Source organism: Carassius carassius, chromosome 2 (genome assembly GCF_963082965.1).
Source record: "Carassius carassius chromosome 2, fCarCar2.1, whole genome shotgun sequence".
Classification (NCBI taxonomy): Eukaryota; Metazoa; Chordata; class Actinopteri; order Cypriniformes; family Cyprinidae; genus Carassius; species Carassius carassius.
In genome coordinates, this window is record NC_081756.1 from 13,367,202 (window position 1) to 13,387,922 (window position 20,721).

At 37.0% G+C, this 20,721-nt stretch overlaps 1 protein-coding gene and 1 long non-coding RNA gene across 3 annotated transcripts; both read left to right on the forward strand.

Moving 5' to 3' along the window:
* Positions 1–208: 208 nt before the first annotated feature.
* Positions 209–7,182, forward strand: LOC132103238 (uncharacterized). Its single transcript, XR_009423351.1, has 4 exons — positions 209–751; positions 6,589–6,639; positions 6,730–6,831; positions 6,912–7,182. It is a non-coding gene; the product is annotated as an uncharacterized LOC132103238 (long non-coding RNA).
* A 6,779-nt stretch (positions 7,183–13,961) lies between these two features.
* On the forward strand, positions 13,962–20,256 carry ponzr5 (plac8 onzin related protein 5). 2 transcript variants are annotated; one of them, XM_059502632.1, is made up of 4 exons: positions 13,962–14,078; positions 14,872–14,982; positions 19,753–19,907; positions 20,013–20,256. In XM_059502632.1, exons 2-4 carry the CDS (start codon positions 14,889–14,891, stop codon positions 20,100–20,102), a joined length of 339 nt encoding a protein of 112 aa, XP_059358615.1. In that variant the 5' UTR covers positions 13,962–14,078; positions 14,872–14,888; the 3' UTR covers positions 20,103–20,256. The 2 variants fall into 2 exon arrangements, with proteins under 2 accessions (XP_059358615.1, XP_059358622.1); XM_059502639.1 differs by having other exon boundaries at positions 14,013–14,078; positions 14,888–14,982.
* Positions 20,257–20,721: the final 465 nt, after the last annotated feature.

The following is a 20,721-nucleotide window of genomic DNA, read 5'->3' on the forward strand; positions in this document are numbered from 1 at the left end:
TACTATATTTTTTCATGCAACTTTTAAAAAAATTACAATTATTACAGATGCTGCATCCATTATGTCAAACTTGATTTTAAAGTATTCATTGATATTAAAGACTTTCTAGTGAAGTGCATTCAACTTATATACATCTTCCCGACATGATTTGAATGCACCATTAGTCAAAATTTGTGCTTCCTTCAAAGTTATATTTGATAACTAGAAAAGAGATATGCAAACCGTTTCAGTGTATTAACTAGGGGACGTATGGACAGAAATATAAAGCTGAACAAAGTTTTGTGAATGTAGCTGGAAATCTAGAGAACGTGTTACATTAGAACAGAACATTTTTGGGAGCTTCCCAAGAACTTCATATTTAGTGTATGTTTCCCTTACTGGACGCACCCAGTCAATGAGTGACTTCAGCTGGATTCAATGAGGGGAAACATCCAAGATGTGCAGCAGCTCTGGGGTTTTGGTTTTAGGTCAAGGATTTTTAAAGGGAAAATATTGTACAGGGACTAGCCTACATGATAAAGTAACACAATAGCACAGGCTACTATCAAACCCACCTCTCGCAGACCGCCCGATCTGTCCGAGTTTGGGGGCTCGCTGCATTCTTCGTGGGGCGGACAGGAGGTCTGGTCTGGTTCTCCCCGCCTGTCCGTGCTCGTACGGGATTACCGGACTGGGCTGTAACACACCTGCCGGTGGTATGAGATCGGGCATTTCTGCCATGCCGTACATGTCCTCCTGCTGCTGTACTTCGGTAGGTGTATTCATAAAAAACAGCCGCGAGTCGTTGTTTGTCAGTCCACCTAAACGGGTCTAAAAGCTGTGTTTACAACACCTGGGGAGGGTGAAACACAGGGGAAATGAAGCCGTCAACCCATTATGCTTTAAATAATGAAATCCAGTACGTTAACCAATATTCGTAATAGATCACACAGTAGTGCGATAAACAGTTGGATATATATATATATATATATATATACACCTTGTATAGACACAATTAAAACCGATCGCATGTAGCTACCGCATGAGCTCGAGTATGTTCACACCTGTCAACAACAAAGCTTTCGCTTACATTACGTTATGTTGTAGCCGAAATATATCACGTATACAAATATAAGCCAACGAAACATCTCCTTACCTTGTATTTGTCCGGAGCGTACACTGTTTGACTTTACACGTTTTTGGCTTCTCCGTCGATTTGTACGCGGTGTTCAGCGCGAGTCGGAAGTTGCCCACTATCTACGGCGGGGAGAGTCTGTCGTAACTCTCACTTGGGGATTTCCTTGGTTGTGTCTGTATGCGTCACTGCGAGGGAGGGCCCGATCTCTGCAAAACTCCTGTCGTGAGTCTGCGGGGAGGTTTATGTGGGCTCGTGAACTAACCTACGGAGCCTACGTGAGATCCCACACTGGACGCTACACGGTTTGTTTGAAAAGAATTCAAATGGTTTTATCATAATATCCGTATCTTTTGCACGCGTTGCCAAAGCTTTACATGAATAGGCTGAACATAATTTAAAAATCGTCAGTTTCCTTGCTGGTAAAATGTGACAAATTATTCAACTGATCATTTTCTGGAATTTTGTCGATAACGTTAATTAGACGATATTGAGCGTGCTGGCTTTGGCAGGTTTAGGACTGCCGTGAACAGCTGACTACTATAACTAGTTCATACTTTCATTTTATGAAATTACTTTGATTTCACTTCAGCAATAATCTGATGATTGTCTTCTTTAAAAAGAGACCAATAATGTCTGCATTCCAAAGCATTTCTTACTATCGCCAGCACTGTTGGGAACGTTACTTAATTAGTTATAGTTACTCACTACTTGTTCCAAAAAGTAACTGAGTTAGTAACTGAATTACTCTATAATAAAAGTAACTCTTTACCAGGGAAAGTAACTATTTGCGTTACTGTATAAAAAAAAAAAAAAAGTTGCTATATGTCAAATATAGCATGTATGTTTTTTTTTTTTAGCAGTTTTCACAATTTCAGTTGGAATAAGTAGAACAGACAGGTGTTCGTACATAACTTTCGAGATTTATTGCACGTCAACAGACAGCAAGAGTTTTATCCTGCACTCTTTGTAAGAAAAGTGTTTTTGGCCATTAGCTTTGTAGATATGGAAGCACATGGGTAGCGATATTCAATTTGCAATGTAATATGCAAAATGACAATGCAATATGTAAAATGACAATGCATTTCTGTATATACATTTACATTTTCCAATACATTTGTGCAACGTTTGGTGCAAAATGAAAATGAAAATTAAATTACATAATTTTGTCAGTCCACCTAAAACAGGTCTAAAAGCTGTGTTTACAACACCTGGGGAGGGTGAAACACGGGGAAAATGAAGCCATAATTTCATAATTTTCAGAACTATTTGCACTGTTTTTATCAGTGGGACAATATTTATACAATACTATAACCTAGAAATAATTTAACGGGGTCTCTTGCAAGTCGCAGCAGCACGAATTATGTGGCCAGCATCATCTGATTCAAATATTATGCTAATTAACAGTGAGCGGTGGTTTCAGACATTACAGTGCTTCACTCGCACTGACTCTGCCTGAAAGAATGGAAAGACCGAGCTGAAGGTTGAGCGATTCGACCAATCAGATGAAAGCAGCGTTTCAGCTCCGCCCACAAGTGTGAATGAAATATTGAAGCCATAAACCGAAATGATCAAAACGTACACGGACCAACGGTCTTGTCCATGTTCTCTCACTTGAATCCTCTTCTTGAGATTTGAGTCTCTGATCTTCTGCAAGCCCCGCCTTGTTCACGCAGTGATTGACATGGCTGGAGGGGGCGGACACGTGATCGGCTCGGAATGCATTTTCAATGTGCACATTGAATTTTGCTACGTTCATTGCGGGACATTGAATGAAAATGCAATCGTAAGTTTCTTGACTGTGAGTGTTAATGCATTTAAGAAAAATAGCATTTAAATGATAATTTTGCCACAGTTTTTGCTTGAACATGATATACATATCTAATAATTTTGCAACTTAAAGCGTTAAAATTAGTATTCATTTTACATATTAAAACTGGTGTATGAAATGGCAAATGAAAATTATGTAATTTTCATTTTGCACCAAACGTTGCACAAATGTATTGGAAAATGTAAATGTAAATACAGAAATGCATTGCCATTTTACATATTGCATTGTCATTTTGCATATTACATTGCAAATTGAATATCGCTACCCATGTGCTTCCATATGTAGATGCGTGTGTCACACATTACATGCACGTTCTTGCCTTTGACTACAATGAATTTGAAGTAGTGCTTACATCTCCACCTTGAAAATGCCAACTTTTCATCGGATTGCTTCTGACTCGCCATTTCTCCTGCTGCTGCGAATCTCTGTGTAGCTGTTGCGTGTGTGTGACTGTGCGTGTGTGTAAAAACACTGGCTCTGATTGGCTACCATGAAACACATGACTCTGCCTTAGCCAATCATAATCGCTTATCTCATTATTAACCCACCTGCTCACTCGCTGTGTGAGCCAGGGGTGCGTTCGGATTGCATATTAAATCAATGCATAGTAACGCGCCGCATTTAACGTTCAGTAACGTTAACAGTGTTGTAACGACGGGAAAAGTAATTAGTTAGATTACCCCGTTACTGAAAAAATAACGTCGTTACCTAACTCCGTTCTTTTAAACGCCGTTATTCCAAACACTGATCGCCAGTAGTGGCTAATCACTAGTAAGTCATTGAGTCATTCATTCAACCTATTCGTTCAAATGGCTGATTGATTTAACACGTTTATTTTAGAAAATAAAGCCCAAAACAAATAACAAAAATAAAATGTTCACATGACTACAGTTTTAATATTGAGACAACAGCCTATAGGCCTAGTTGAACGTTTTTATCATTCCCCATTCTGCACATTACATCTAAATTAGCTAGTTTTCAAAAGTGTTTTACAATATTATTAGCTAATGCGTTTGATGTATGGTTTTGTGTCAAGTGGAGTTACAAATGGTGCTGCAAGTTAAACAAAAATCTCCACTATTTGCTGCACATACAAGTAGTTTGACCACACATTCTCTTCTTTCCTGGCCATGTCAGAAAGTTTTTTTTTTTGTTTTTTTTTTTTAAAGTAGTCATATATTGTACATAACTAATCATGGCATGCAAGAAGGTGGGATCTACAGAAAACCGTCAAAGCAATATAAATACACACAGACTATAGGATTGTAAATTGAATGACTAAGAGAACAGAGACAAAACTCAGACATTTTAGGAAGGACAGGACATGCTTGGGGGGGGGGGGTGTATAATCAAAATATATAATAATCACCGTAAGGATACAGACATAACAATTTCAACCTTATGTGGTTCATAAATTGAAAGAGTCTGTTCTTACAAATATTTAGGTATATGGCTAGATGAAAAATTAGCATTTAATGTTCACATTGATCATTTGCTGAAGAAGCTTAAATTAAAACTAGGGTTTTTCTATCGTTTTAAAAATTGTTTTCCCTATGAGGCCCGAAAGAAGCTGGTTGAGAGTACTTTTTAAAAATAATTGATTATGGTGATCTTGTTTACATGCATGCAGCTTCTTCTAAGGAAAGTGGACTCTGTCTATCATGCAGCGTTACGTTTTGTATGTGGTGCAGAATACCGTACGCATCATTGTATTTTGAATGAATCTTTATCATGGTCCTCTTTGTATCATAGGAGAAATTTACACATGTATGTATTTATTGCAAAGGCACTCCTTGGTAAATAACCATCTTACATTACAAACTTTTTAACTTTTTATACAAATGGTTATGGTACCAGATCGCAGCTGCATCTTTGTTTAAAAGTCCCAAGAGTATTCACTGAATTTGGAAAGCATGCTTTTTCTTTTTATGCCCCAAGGGTTTGGAACGACCTACAAAATGTATTGAAATTAGAATCTTTGCCATCTTTGAGCACTTTTAAATTTATTCTGTATTCTACATTTAAAGAGTCTTGTAAATGCTTTTCTTGAACTTCGATCTATTTTTGATTTGTTGGATTGTTTGTGTTTTAATTATTTATGTGTCTGAAACTATGTGTGCTGCCGTTTTTGACCAGGTCTCCCTGGAAGAAGAGATTATTATATCTCAATGGGATTTTTTTTCCTGGCTAAATAAAGGATAAATAAATTAATAGGTTAGTGCAATGTTTCAGTTAAAGTTTCAAGGCCAAAAAAATATGTATGGAAAATTTTTGCAATTCATCATCCCCCCCAAGTGTGAACGAAAAAAAATAATTTCAAACTCTGAATGGTTTTAATGTGTATATACAGGTGCATCTCAATAAATTCGAATGTCGTGGAGAAGTTCACTTATTTCAGTAATTCAACTCAAATTGTGAAACTTGTGTATTGAATTCAATGCACACAGAATGAAGTAGTTTAAGTCTTTGGTTCTTTTAATTGCATTGAATTTTATATATGACATATAGACCAAATAAACCATACAAGCCTAGGGTACTCCATTATAAGGCAACAAACTAGTGATTCATAATATGCTCGGACTCTGACCTCCGCTCCACTGCTAATATTTTGCAGTTATTTAAACCCACACATTATGATCTAAGATCAGCTTTATCAGATTTTGACATGTTTTCTCTTGAGTGTTGTTGTTTAGATTAGGAAAACAGTATCTCCTTTCACATTCAGGTGAAATTGTGGTATGCACGTTGAACATGTTGAGACTAATTTTTGCCTTTAAATTTAAACCTTCATAAATAGTTCAGGGCATAAAGGGGTTAACATGGGAAAGGGGCAGGGGAGATAACCGTTAAACAGGGATAAAAAGGTGGAAATCATACCTTTTTTAATAAGCTGCAGCAGCTCCAGCGTGAAAATGTCCAAACCAGTTTGTCTTCTGTTTGTCCTTGTGATTCTGACCACAATTTTGTGCTACAACTCAGGTAATTTATGGGACAATTTATCTGTACATTGCTTACACCATTTACTGTAATTTTCACATGAGTATTAACCCCTTAACTGTCACTCACATTTTTGAACATAGACTTTATAGTGCACGATTCAAACTTAAATTTGTATAATTCATGAATGAAAACATTTTGTAACATGATATTGATGCACCATTTACATGGTAATGCAATGTCTGATTTTAAAATGGTTTTCAAAGGATGAATTCTGAGATTAAGTTTTCAGTTGATATATAATTTCTGATGATTTATAAAGTGTTATAGAGAAAAAGGCAATGAAGTGTTTTTTTTTTTTTTTGTTTTTTTTAACAAAGGTCAAAACTCCTGTTATAATGTAGATTTCTGAGGGTGCACTCTTGTCATAAATTAATCGATTACTTTTCCTACATAATTTTTAACAAAAAACATTGGTAAAATATATTTGGGAGTCTTAGACCTTTCCAACGGTATATAGTTTGTCTAGATTAGATTTCATTGTAATATAGTGAAGTAAATGTAGGCTTCCCGTATACGGGACAGGGTGAAAGTTATTAATAACCATAAGGGTATAATAACCATAAAAAAATTTCAACATTAATGTTTATCCTTTCAATTGGAGACTAATGTCACCTTTTTTTTTTTTTTTTTTACTTCCACACAGTCTGTTCACAGATGGGATCTTGGAGACCAGTTTCTGCTTGTGGCTGCAAAAGTAAGAAATGGGTCTTTTGCCAAAGCATTGTGTAGTATTAATATGGATCACAAATGTTTTTTATTGTAATCTATAAATCTCTCTCTTTAGTTTATCCTAATGGGAGTACAAAGTGTGCAAAGAGACACATTTCTAAAACCAGCTACAAGTACAAAGCAATTGTCAAGTGTATTTGCAGAAACCACATAAAAGGTAAGCTAACTTATAGATTTTGTTTTCAAATAATAGCGATTATGGGAAAATCATTAAAATATATTTTCCTTTTTACGCAGATTTAAATGAAGACTACTGGAAACCGTTTGAAAGGATGTGCAGTTCAGAATTAAAGCCTTTTTCTATCCCCTTGTGATCTGATGGAATTGTGCAGCTTTTTATAGAGCTTTAATATGATTTATCATATCTATAGCCAACATGCATGTTTAAAGTCACGTTGATTAATTCACTTTAATATAATATAACCATGGAAATGATTTGATTTCAACAATGTTATAATTGTGATCCTTTTGATTGTATCAAATAAGCAACACAATAAAAGTATTTAAAGTGTAAACAGACATGTTTTTCTGTCATGGCTGTGTATTTGATATAACAGAAGACACTGTGTTCTGTATCCCCACAGGTCATCATTGTTTACAGCAGCCTTTATACCACTAAAAGTTTCTTTGGCTAGATTTAGAATTTATTTAAAGAATTATGCATGTTCCAACAAGCCATTTGTCCCTCTCAGGTTTAACAGCTATGTCTGGACCCAAAAGTATTTTTATTTTATTTTTACTCCTGTATCTTTAAAACAAATCTGTCTATGTCTGAGATCTTTCTAAAGATCTGCCATGTGAGGCTGAAATCTGTTGCTCAGCATTTTAACCCCCCAGCTTCGCAATTTCTGATGATATGGTATCAGTTTTCATGACAACGAAGATTTCCTTGAATTAGATGCATGTCTATTACACTTCTATGAAATTAGAATGTTCATTTGATACTTCAGGCTTTTTCTTGTTTATAGTTTAACTATATAGTTTAATATTACATTATCGTTTTCAAAAGTGTTTACAATTTTATTATCATTAATTAGAATGAAATCAATCAATTACACATTTGATCATTAAATTGCATTCGTTACTCTTATTATCTGTGCATTTGAATTTTGTTCTCCCAAAACACAACATTAACCTTGAAGCATTTAATTTATTATGTTTATGAGCATATACAATTTTGTTAGTCATCTTTTAGCCAAACTCTTGAGAACTTGTTTACAGTCAGCAGCTGCAGTCAACGGCTATGTTAACAATCACCATTACGGTCTGGTTACAAAGAGTGGTGGAAGAAAAATAATTTATCCAAATAGATTAGGGCTTCAGCTAACAGTTATATCTGACAGTTATGTATTTGATGGACTTGGCTTTCTGTACATAAAATATCACTGGTTAAGGTATTTTATCCAGGCTACTGGTAGAATTCATGTTGTTGTTTATACTCTTTTTCAGTGTCACTGAAACTGATAGATTTTGAGTGTTCCGTTTGTTAGTGCCCGAACCTTTATGGGATGGAAACATAAAGCTTAGAATTAAAAAAAATAATTAGTAATTTTGTGGAATAATTAAACTGTCAGGATCATTAAACTGTCAAGCTGCTACTTAATAAGATTAATTTTAGATGCACTGGAATTCGAATCAACAAATACACATTTAATATCATTCAGAGTTTTCAAAGTCAAGTCCCCTTTATTTGTATAACGCATTATACAATACAGGTCGTGTCGAAGCAGCTTTAGGGGTCGTTCACATATCGCGTCTTTTGCGCGCTCAAGCTCGTTATTTCCAATGTAGGCGCGCGGTATGCGTTTTTTCCAGGCACGTCCGCACCGCATCGAGTTAAAAACTATGGAAAGCCAAGTGGTCCATAAAACGCGTGCTTTTCAACGCTGTTGAGGCTATCCTATAAGCCTCGGCATAGATGGCATGGTGTTCTCAAAGCGTAGCAGAAAATTCTGATTCCAAACATTAGCTCTCTTTGGGTGGTGTTCCCGTTTATTATGAAGGTAAAAAAGGGGATAATTTATATAAAATGATACTTCACCCAGTGCTTAATATTAAAGTGCTGTCATGCTGTTGGTAACCTGAGTGCTCACGGCTACGGTAAGAACCTGTGTTCCTCGCCATCCACACCCTTTCCTAACTAATTGCAACACCTGTAAATATATCTACCGCCCAGTGACGTGTCACACATAGTGCAACACTCCCACCCAGTGGCTAGAATAATAATAGCAATATTAACCTATCCAGAGAAGGTGAATATATAAATGGCTCCTACAAACGCCGTATTAATTTTAAAACGCCGTTTTCATAACGCCGCCAGGCGTTAAATAATCGCCGTTATGCGATAAGTTAACGCCAGACGCCACCACACGTTAAAATAATGCCACACGCCGACAGATGCAGATTTATTTACTCATCTACATGGACACACCTCTCATGGCTACAAAGACTCTATGGCACGTCAGAGCATCCAGTTTGCAAGAGTGCGAAGATGGCAAGGATAGCCCTTACAATTATACATATAGCTTTTGTCTCATAAAGTTATCACCCCAGGTGTTACCCAGAATTTCTATTTTTGTGAAACTATCGCCAACTATTTATTAAATTGAAATGATAGCCTACTCAAAATATAATATAATAATAAAATAATAATATTACTTTCTTATTAATTTAACTGTTGAATAAAATCATTTCCAAATTTCCACTCATTCGTGCCTGGGGTGATAACTTTATGAGACAAAAGCTATATGTATAATTGTAAGGGCTATCCTTGCCATCTTCGCACTCTTGCAAACTGGATGCTCTGATGTGCCGTGGAGTCTTTGTAGCCATGAGAGGTGTGTCCATGTAGATGAGTAAATAAATCTGCATCTTAAATGGCATGTCGCCTTAACTTAACGTCTGTCGGCGTGTGGCATTATTTTAACGCGTGGTGGCGTCTGGCGTTAACTTATCGCGTAACGGCGATTATTTAACGCCTGGTGGCGTTATGAAAACGGCGTTTTAAAATTAATACGGCGTTGAAAAGCACGCGTTTTATGGTCCACTTGGCTTTCCATAAAAAACATCTCAACTTTTCAGAATGCCGCAAGCGCACCACGGGTCATGTGACAAGAACTAACCAATCAGCTTCATCCTTTCCCGTAACAACGTTGAAAGCTCAGCCAAGATGAAGGAACAGCTGATCATAGCTGTATATGGATAGCCATTTTGAAATAAATTTAGTAGCAGAGCTACTGAAAGCGATTTCTTGTGCTGCAAATCCATTTATCCTTTGCTGAAATTTCCCGTCTTCATGGAGAGAGCGCGTCATTGTTGCTTAGCAACGGCATACGTCTCAGGAGCACTTCTGCCCGAGCGCTTTGGAAAGAAGGAGAAAGCGGCGCGCCTAGCGTTTTTAGGCGCGATATGTGAACGGCCCCTTAAGGGGTGTAACGGGAGGAGCCAACGACAGACACAGTGAGCGTGGCATCAGGACTCGGAGAGGCTTTTATTAACAGAAAATAAAGTAAAACAGGGGATAAACGTGGCCAAAGGGGGAGAGTGTCCAAAATAAACGGGGGATCTGGTGTCCTCGTCATACTGCGGGGTTCGTGTGGGTCGGGCAGTGTTCATGGAGGAAGGGTCCAGGTAAGGGGCGGAGCCCGGCGGCTGCACGCGCTCCTTCACCCACTCCTGTCAGGAGCCTGGTGAAGGGCGGCGATTAAGGACGGGGTGCCGATGATAATCATGGAGGAGGCAGCTGACTCGTCACAGGGGTCAAACAAAAAAATAGTTTGTCAGTGATGCAAGAAGACAATAACAGAGTCGTTTTTCCAGCTTGAGTCAGTTCATTGATGATTCAGTGATGTCATCATCCAGGACAGTTCTCTTCCAATAGTGTCTGTGTGTGCAGTCAGTCAAGCGTCCCTAACTAAGCAAGCTAAAGGCAACAGTGGCAAGGAACCAAAACTCCATAAGTGAGAGAAATGGAGACAAAACCTTGGGAGAAACCAGGCACAGTCTGGGGGCCAGATGAAACCAGTATGGCGTGGTTTAATTCCAGACTCGTCTGGTTCCCGTGGTCTTCGGCCAATGGTGGTTGAGGTGATGAGGTCTTCACAGGGGATCTGTCTCTGGGGCACATGGTCTCCACTAACATCGAGGGCTGTAGAGGTCGTCTCTAGGTGCTGATAAACCATCAGGTCTGGATATGGACTGGATCTGGGTGGTTATGGTGAACATCCAATCTGGATACAGGCTGGATCCTCGGAATAAGAATGAAAGAGACTAATATTAGCATGTATGCCATTTTTCTTATGATGTAGCAAGTACATCGGATGTTATGGGAAGTGTTCCCGGTTCAAATCCTCTAATGATTTGAATGATAGAAATGTGATAGTGTGTCATGTGTATGCCAGGTTAAAGAGATGGGGCTTTAATCTAGATTTAAAATGACCAAGTTTGTCTGCCTCCTGAGGAAGATTGTTCCAGAGTTTGAGTTTGAAGGTTCAAGATTCCAGAAGAGTATTGAATAAAATAATACAATAAATGTTTGACATTAAATTTGCACAAGTATTAATGTCACTGTGGAGATAGTCAGTACCCCCCACAGCCTGAGAGTGGTACAGTCCAAACCCAGCCCAGCAGAACAGAATGGCAAATGTAGCATTGAACTTTGTTAATGCTGGGAGGATATGGATGATTGTGAGTGTCTGTTCACTTTACTAATGGTCATGCAAGTCAAAAAAAAAAATTATGTGAAATATCAATTAAAATAAACACATTTGTAATTTGTTTGTGTTTGAAGCGACATCTGCGTGTGTTTTCAGGTTGCTGTGCTTTCTGGTGCTTGCCTTTATTTGTTTTGAAAACGAACCGAGCTGTAGGGGGATGCCCATGTCTGCCCTTGTTGGACTGTTGTGGAATGCCAGCATCACTGGCCATCTGTGAAGCTGTAAGAGAACGTTATGGCATTGAGGTGAAATTAAATCACTCATGAAATGACGTTAAACTACAATTACATGTTGAAATACTGTGACAAGAAACAAAAAACACAATCAATAGTACAAATATATTCAAATATTTAGTTATGTTCTATTATATTGCACCAAATTTCTTTTTGGAAGTGATTTACAAGAGTTATGCAAGCATGAAAACTCTTACCAAAAAGGCACCCACAGATGTACACACACAAACATCCACACACATAACCCAGTGCCCACACACACTTACATTCCACCTATATGACCCCCTTCCAAAACCAAGAGAACTGGCTCCGATCTGCATCTTTTCTCAGCACCAAACTAACTGAAAGTTCTTCTGAAAGCAAACACCCATAACGCAAACCATTGCACCATGACTAGATATTGTACTTTACAGAGTACATGTGACAAGAGAAATAATTTTTTTTGCCGGAAGAAAGAGTTTGTCCATATCAGACTGGAATCATAAAGTTGTGCTCTGATTTCTTATTTTCCGACAAACTGAAAGTATTTAAATTCAACTTAATTTTTTTTTTTAGTTTAGGATTTAGTATTGAAATAATCTACATGTGTTGAATGAGGTACTCATGTTTAAAAGATCATAAAAACGTAAGACAAATTAAAGACCCTGTAAAGGAATAGTTCAACCAAAAATGAAAATTTTCTTTCGTCCTCTGCTTTCTGAAGACCTGGTTCACATCCTCTACACCAGTGGTTTCAAACCGGTCCTGTGAAAACTCCCAGCGCTGCACATTTTCTTTGTCTTCCTTCTGTGAATCCCCAAACCTGATTCAACTCATAAGCATATTACCGGTAGTAGAGACTGCAAGACCGGAAATGGGTGTGCCAGATATAGGGAGACAAAATGTGAGGTGCTAGGGGTGCTTGCAGGACCAGTTTGAATACCACTGCTCAAGACAGACCTTAAGTGAGGGTTGAATGGTGGGTGGATTAGGGAGGGAGGGGGGTTGCAGGAGCGGTAGGTGAATGTGTGAAGGGCAAATCAGGAAGGGTGGGGGTGTGAAACTGGGATTTTCAAACCTCCAGTAAAATACATTCAGATTGTCAGCCAGTTGGTGATTCTCCACAGACTTTAGGGGTGGTTTCTTGATGCTTCTCAGGCCTGACCAGACCGATGCCAGGTCATTGGCTGAAAACAGTTTTTTCAGCTTTACAGAGTAGTTTTTTAGCCACTCTGATCTCCTTTGTCAGTCTGTTTCTGGTCTTGTTATACAAGATTTCATCCCTACTTCTATAAGCATCATCTTTGGTTCTGGCTCTGTATTTAGGTATGCAATGAAAGAAACAAGTGTTGAATAGAGTAAAGCCTGTCTTTATGATATTAAGAAAAATTGTAGGCTAATTTAACCAAAGAAGAACTTCGGTTTTATAAATAAATGTTCATTTTAAAGCAGGCTACGATCAGTGTATTATGTTATTGTTACCTTTACACTCTTACGGCTTTGACGAGGTCTTGTTCCGTCCTCCTCGCGGGATTTACCTGGCTGTCTGATGTTGTTTTTCTTGATTTCCGTGTTTTTCTTGATTTGGGGGTTTTCGCTATGGGTTTGTTTGGAAACGTGCTGCGCGGCGTGGCTGGTGTACACAGATCAGCTGTGACGTCACTGAATGTGCCGTCAAAAATTAACCATCCATTCATCATATCAGCATACAAAACTAAGAATGAGAATCACTGCAATGTGTTGATCGGGTGCAGGTCGGATATGTAAATCTGAGAAAAATAGCCTAGGTTCCGGTGGGTGGCGGGGGAATAATTAAATTTTTTACGGATTCGGTTGATCCGCGCATCTCTAGGCAGCGTTCATAGGCCTACCATATAAAAGAAGTCAATGGAGCAGTAGGCTAAATAGCCTATCTAAAATAATAATTAATTGATTAATTAATTAAATTATATTTTTGTTTCCCTTAATTTCACTGTTGTTTTGCAACACTTGAAGCTATGATTAAAAATATATATATATGTAGGTGTTGATAACCTGTCTGTCCAGTTCCATTTTATACAATGAATGGAAAAAGCTCTCTCCTTCCCTTATTTCTTCACATATTACTTTTATACACATTGATACCACCAACAAACCAAAGATGTCGACTTATTCATTTTGCCATTCCCATGCTTACATACAAAGTCTGTAAAGACAAAGTCTATAAAGTCTGTACAGACAAAGTCTTCATTCTCTAGTGAAACTAAGCCCCTGTTAAAACAACATGATGATTGATTTTCAGGGGGGGGGGTTATGGGTGTTATCAGCAGGGAACATCACTAACCTGACCAGTGACTTTGAAAAAAAGTACTTTTAACTGAGAGGCACACCTACTTGTGCCTTTTTATAGGACTCTCTTACCAGTTTATTTCCATCATTTTATCTGTTTGAGTGTGATTGAACACAAATCTACCCGTTCTCCCAAGTCTCACGCTCAGGTAAGGACTTTTTTTGTTGATTATTCAATTTTCATTATGTTAGTTTGATATGCATTCTGTGAGACAAAAAAAAAAGAGGATGGTTTATATTATTATTATTATTATTGGAGTATATTTTACAAGAAAATACTATCAGTTTTTCTCGGTTAAATTTCACATTTTTGTAACTTGCAATGTCTTTGTAACTGTTTGTGAAATTTACTAACAATTACTAAATTAAAATTGTTTCTACACCAAATGTTTTTTCAGTGCAGATTTAGAAAAATACTAAATAAGGTGTCTTCTGTAAATAATATTAAAAACGCTCAACAATAAGAATGGCCTGATGGTCATCTAAGTCTTACATTTGTTGATCAGGTTTCTAAAAATAATCATTTCATTTTGTGTGTTCATTTGAACATTATTGTCACTATGCACTGATTTACTGTAAATGTCTGGTTGGGTTTTTGTCCAAATTTCAGGAATAGATAGTAATAGTCAGTTTGTTTCCAGAGCATTTTTGTACTTGTGGTAATAAAAAATATAAAGATAGTAAACCTCAACTGCTGTTCTTACTGAGATGTAGGATAAATTAATTCTTAATGTCGATCTCTGACTACTTTTGAATTACTTTAAATTAAACTGACTACTGACTACTCTAAATAAAAAAAAGATTCAGTTATGACTAAGTTAGATTTCATTTGCATTCAGATCTGATATGTCGACAGCGAACTGCTTAATTAAAATGTAATATTTAGTATTTTTTCTTCATCTTTCTGGAACTGTGTGTGTGTGCGTATGTTTCTGTTGAAGAATTTCATAATAAACAGGATGACTTCTCATCAGCCCAAGCCCTTTGTCATGGCACCCATGTCCAACCAGTGGAGCTCTGGAATCTGTGACTGCTGTCAGAATGTACCAGAGTGTGAGTGTCCCTCTATATTTCTCTCTCTCATTCTGTTTTGTTTGTTTTGGTGTACCCTACCACCAAGTTAATGCATACAGTTGAGTTTACTTTGAGTTGCTTTGAGTTTAATTATTTTTTATAGTTTCTCCTTATTTTAAAGATGGGCTTTATTATCATTATGCTATACAAAGGTACAAAATGTGCCTCACATGTCCATGGTGCTACATGGAAATGAATCTAGCCAATATAAAAGTAGCTGTCTGACCAAAAATAAGCCTTTATAGCCATTTCATATATGAAGTGCAGTGGTACAGGCAGACAAATTCAGGAAACAGTACAAGAGGACATTAGGACATGAGGGTGGTAATAATCAGTATTTACATTCATGCATTTAGCAGATGCTTTTATATTCATAGTACACAATAGCAGGTTTATTAAAAAGGACAATTGCAGAGAAGGAAAAGAGATGAAAGATGGACACTTCCTGTGTCCCGTTAAACCAAAATGCTTAAAAAGAAACTAAATTGTGTTTTATGAAATTGTCACGCTGTCTGGTCTCTGTTTCCCTGGGTGTTCACTAGTGGTCTCACTTCCCCATAGGCACCTCACCGCAGGCACTACAATTCCCACAAAGCCTTGTCCCTTCATCACAGTAATTGCACTCCTGTTAATTGCACTCAGGTGTCTTCACTTGATAGTCATTACCCTGCCTATATTAACCGGTCTGTTTCCATTTGTTTTCATGGAGTCCTTTTCTTCCGTCACCCAGTTTCCTCGCCTTCCAAGTTTCTAGGTTTTGTTCCTGTTCCTATTCCTTTTCCTGTTTATTTGTTTGTTTTTTTGTTTGGATGGATTTTTGGTCTTGACCCCTGCATGTTGGATGACTCCTGCGTTTCTCTGGGTTCCGATCGTAACAGATATTAAAAATTGACAGTAGTTTACTGTGAGGGTTAGGTTTAAGTGTAGAGTTGGTGTAGGGCAATAGAAAATACAATTTGTAAAGTACAGTATAGTCCCTGTAAACCACATATGTAAGGATGTGTGTGTGTGTGTGTGTGTGTGTGTGTGTGTGTGTGTGTGTGTGTGTGTGTGTGTGTGTGTGTGTGTGTGTGTGTGTGTGTGTGTGTGTGTGTGTGTATACATTAGTTTAAAGTTGTGGTGTGGGGAAGTCTTTGGGGATGTGTGTCTTCAGCTGCTACTTGAAAGTTTCACCAAAGAGGAGTTGAGAGGGTGAAGGTTTTAGGGAATTTATACTCAACATACACAATAATATGACAGATTTAATAGTCCAAAAAAAGTCCATTACAGTGTACTTAACAATGGGTTTATCAACAAGATGAAAACTGCAAAAATATCAGTCATGGTAGGACTTACCATAAGGCCTGACTGGGCTGCAGCCGACTGCCACCTACTGGCGATTGTAGTTTTGTATTTAAAAAAGTATCTTATTATTTCACATTTGCAATCATTTAATATTTGTACATTAAAATTATATATTTAAACTTCAATTAGATTGTTAATAGCCAACATGTCTTTTTATTCGGATTGAATTTACTGATTAACGGGACAGGTAGTAGGACCTGCCACTAGAGGGCACTACCAAAACAATAACAATCGTGTGGTTTGATGACGCTAAGAAGGAGCGTGGAATGATGGGATTTGTTGTCTTCTACCCAACCGCTGATGGCCATCAATCAGATGGAAAGATAAATCATGGATTTAACGCGAGTTCAATGATTTGCGCGAGTAGATTACATTGCTAAGTCAATGCAAAGTCAATGCAAAGACGCGATCAGACTATGGATCAGACGTGTCCTCACGTGGGTCTAGAGACGCGATGCCCAACGCTTGCCGTGTATGCTGCATAATACTAATCTTGTTGATCGTTATAATAGCATACTTTTTCTGTAAAGATACAAATCGAAACAACTCACCTGTCGAGTAAACAAGCGAGATCGGCATCTCTTTCTAGTTGAAGTTTGTCGCGAAGCTACTTCCTCATTTGTCCAAGACACTGTTGTCACGTGATTTCTTTGTCAGTAAAGGCGGTAACAAAGGGTAACTGACGTCATTGACAGGCGACTGCACTGCCCTGTGTCACTGTTTAAAATGGGAATTTTCTCATGATTTACAAGTAGTTGAAAACATTAGAGATATTGTTAGTAATCAGCTGGACAAAATATATAACACTAACCTAGTGGTTTTCAGATATTTTACTGCAAATAACTTACACATTGTACCTTTAAATGTAAGAATCGTACATAGAGGACACATATAGGCTATAACAATAATTTTTTTTTTAATTGTAGTAATCTCAGGGGTTTGAGCTCTCAAGTGAGAAAACACATCCTGTTTATTGTATTATAATGATTGTTTAATATTACCCTACATCTAATCTTTGACTAGGCTAGATATGTTGCATATCAAAGCATATTTAAATGTTTGTGTATTTTGTGTTAGTCAGAGGTGGGTAGAGTACCCAAAAACTGTACTCAAGTAAAAGTAAAAGTACTTCTAGAAATATTTACTCAAGTAAAAGTAAAAGTACTAGTCTGAATAGTAACTTGAGTAAGAGTAAAAGAGTATCGGATAAAAAATCTACTCAAGTAGTTAGTTACTTGTTACTTTGGGTCATTTATACTGAGCCTGTTTTTATTTAGATATATAGATAAAATGTATGTAATGTATGTGTGTGTGTGTATAAATATATATATATTTCATCAGCCTTTACTACAGTCTTCAATGTCACATAATCCTTTAGAAATCATTCCAATATGTTGATTTACTATCAATGATGTTCTTTTTATCTTTCTATTCATCAAATAATCCTAAACAAAATCTCACAGGTTCCAAAAAAATATTAAGCAGCAAAACTGTTTCCAGCACTGGTAATAAATCAATATATTAGATTTATATTTTGAAGGATCATAACTCTGAAATCTGGAGTAACAGCTGATGAAAATTTGGATTAGCATCACAAAGTAAATTATATTTTAAAGTATGTATTATATATGTATAAATAACCTCTGACACAGAGAAGAGAGAAAACTCCTAACATAACAGCTAAGTTACTGAACATCTGAACATAACGAACCAAATGCACATTGATGGATCTTCTGTTTGCTCGCAGAAGTATATTTCTGCAAACGTAAATATTGTGGAAATATCATAATTATTTGTGTCTAGGCATATGGGGGTCGTCTTGTGACATACAGCAGCCACAACAGTATATTGGCAAATTATTATTAAGCATTATTTATTTATATTATTTTTTTCATTTTTATTAGAAACATTCCCAGATGCATGAACTATATAATGAAATATCTCTATTCTCACATTACATAGATTGTTAATAATGATAATATGCGATGGTCAAAGTAGCCCAATTATTTAATTTATTATAAAACTTAAGTAACAGATATAGGTGTCATGCCATAACATATTTTTAATACGACTTACTTTATATTAAATATGAATTTAACATTGAAAGACAATGTGATATACAAATTGCTATTAATCTTTCATTGTTCAGAAAGAGAGCAAATAACATTTACATTATTAAAGATCATTTTCACTGACAGTCTAGATTTCAATCACTCTCAGAAACTCCCATTAAAATCACTGAAATTGTTAACACTGTGAAATCAATATCTTAATTAAAGATTCGTACACACATCTGCACTTTGTTGTTTCTGACGAGAGAATTCGCCAGAAAGAGCTATTCAGTCAGTGAGCGAGTGAAGGAAGCACCGGCATTTTAGCGATGACTCATCTGAACGCCTCTGATTGGCCAATGCTTTAATAAGCTCAAAAGAATCATGTGTGATTGGTTATAATGCGCAGCGCTGTAAAAACGCTTCTGTCTCTGGCTCAGCGCCAGCAAGCAATCACAGATCTGAATTTAGCAGCTGATAATATGACTCACTGAGTTCTCGCACCAGTGTGATTGTATTAAAATTAATAAAATCTTAATCGGCTATTTTTTGTCTTTTGGAAGCTGCATTTCAGTGCAGTTCCCTAGCCATGTTTTCAACGCTGCTGATGTTCTTAAACGTTACAACTCTGAGTGAACCGCTTCAGACTGAACGAATGAGCATCGCTCATTGCCCAGAGAAAAGTAGACGGGGCGTTTGGAATAAACTGAAGCATTTATAACATTTATTGCATTAAGATAAAGTAACGAGAGGAGCGTCGCCCCCAGTAACGAAGTACAAGTACAGATTTTCCCCAAAAAATTTACTCAAGTAAGAGTAAAAGTACCCATCTTTAAATATACTCCCAAAAGTATTAGTTAACCAAAAAATTTACTCAAGTAAATGTAACGAAGTAAATGTAACTCGTTACTACCCACCTCTGGTGTTAGTCCATATGATGATGTTCTAGTTGAGGGCATTTGTATTCTAGGCCTATAAGACATTTATACTAGAATTGATAACTGGCACCAGATGACGCCATCTGCATTGTTTGAAGCAAATGAAAGAAGTGATACGAGAGACCTGAAAGTGCATTGGTTGAACATTTTAGAATCGTGTTTTAAGATTGTCATTATGCAGAGGAACGAATATATCTCAGAGGACTATGGTGATACATAACATAGGCTACGTAAACATACACAAATCCAACATCAATAACATAAGTAGGCCTTTTGACGTCAGCACTGATTCTTCACAGTTGTTTAAACGGCCTACACTTACACGACTCTTGATGTATTTAAATAAATGTCTATGTTTCTTACAACTCTTTCACTTTTGAATTAATTTTCATCACTAACGGAAGTATTATTTGCAGGTTGCTTCTCATTTTGGTGCTTTCCCTGTTTTGCCTGTGCGACGGCTCGTAAGCACGGTGAGTGTCTGTGTCTGCCTTTGCTCGACAGCTTTGGATGCATTCCTCCAATAACAATGGCCATGCGGGTATCAGTGCGCAATCGCTATGGAATCAAGGTTTGGACAAAGACATTCTGTGTTATAAATCTTGTTCTATCCAAGTAATATCTCATGATGAATATATAAATGTGGAGAACTCATAGTGTTTATCTGTCTCTCTAGGGAACTATCTTTAATGATTGCCTTTATTCCACCTTCTGTGGTATCTGCACTTGGTGTCAGATGTCTCGAGAAATGAACGTCCGTGAATAAAATGACAACCTCGTCCACAATCAAGCAAAATAAAGGCAACTGGCAACCAACAACTTCCTTGTTCCTCAGTATTCTGTACTAGGTACAAAGTATGTCACCTGGTTGTTCTCGGTAACATTAGATGTGCACCATTGTTTTTGTTCCGTTCAATAAATAGCAGATTTATGTTCGTCTGTTATGTATGCATTTTACTATCCGTTAATAAATATTTCTACTTTGTACAGCTACTATGTGAAAATTACTGTAAAATTGTGTTTATTAACCAAGGTCTGTATCCAAGTTTCCACTTCAGCAGATTTATTTTAGAAAAGCCACATCATTCCAAAGGGTATACTGTAGAGAAAAATAAATCATGCACAATTGTTACTGCACCATTTGGGGTGATCACATCTGGTTTTTCTGCAATAAAATGGGAGAACGTGTGGGTCACTACAGAACCATCAATGGGACATCATACAGACCACAACTGTTACAACAGGATAAACTTCAATTACATACGTTAAACTTCTTAAATATTTGAGTTGAGGATGTTAGGGGTTCAGTTGTGCTTCATGTACTTTGTAACTATTATTCTGCAATAAAATTTCACCATCTTAATCAGAAAACTCAATCCCCATCC

Excerpts from the sequence above, each read along its gene's own strand:
- ponzr5 (XM_059502632.1), top strand. The coding sequence starts at position 14,889 with ATGACTTCTCATCAGCCCAAGCCCTTTGTCATGGCACCCATGTCCAAC. Across the intron at positions 14,983-19,752 it reads CTGTCAGAATGTACCAGAGT|GTTGCTTCTCATTTTGGTGC; the intron begins GTGAGTGTCCCT and ends TATTATTTGCAG. Across the intron at positions 19,908-20,012 it reads GCAATCGCTATGGAATCAAG|GGAACTATCTTTAATGATTG; the intron begins GTTTGGACAAAG and ends CTGTCTCTCTAG.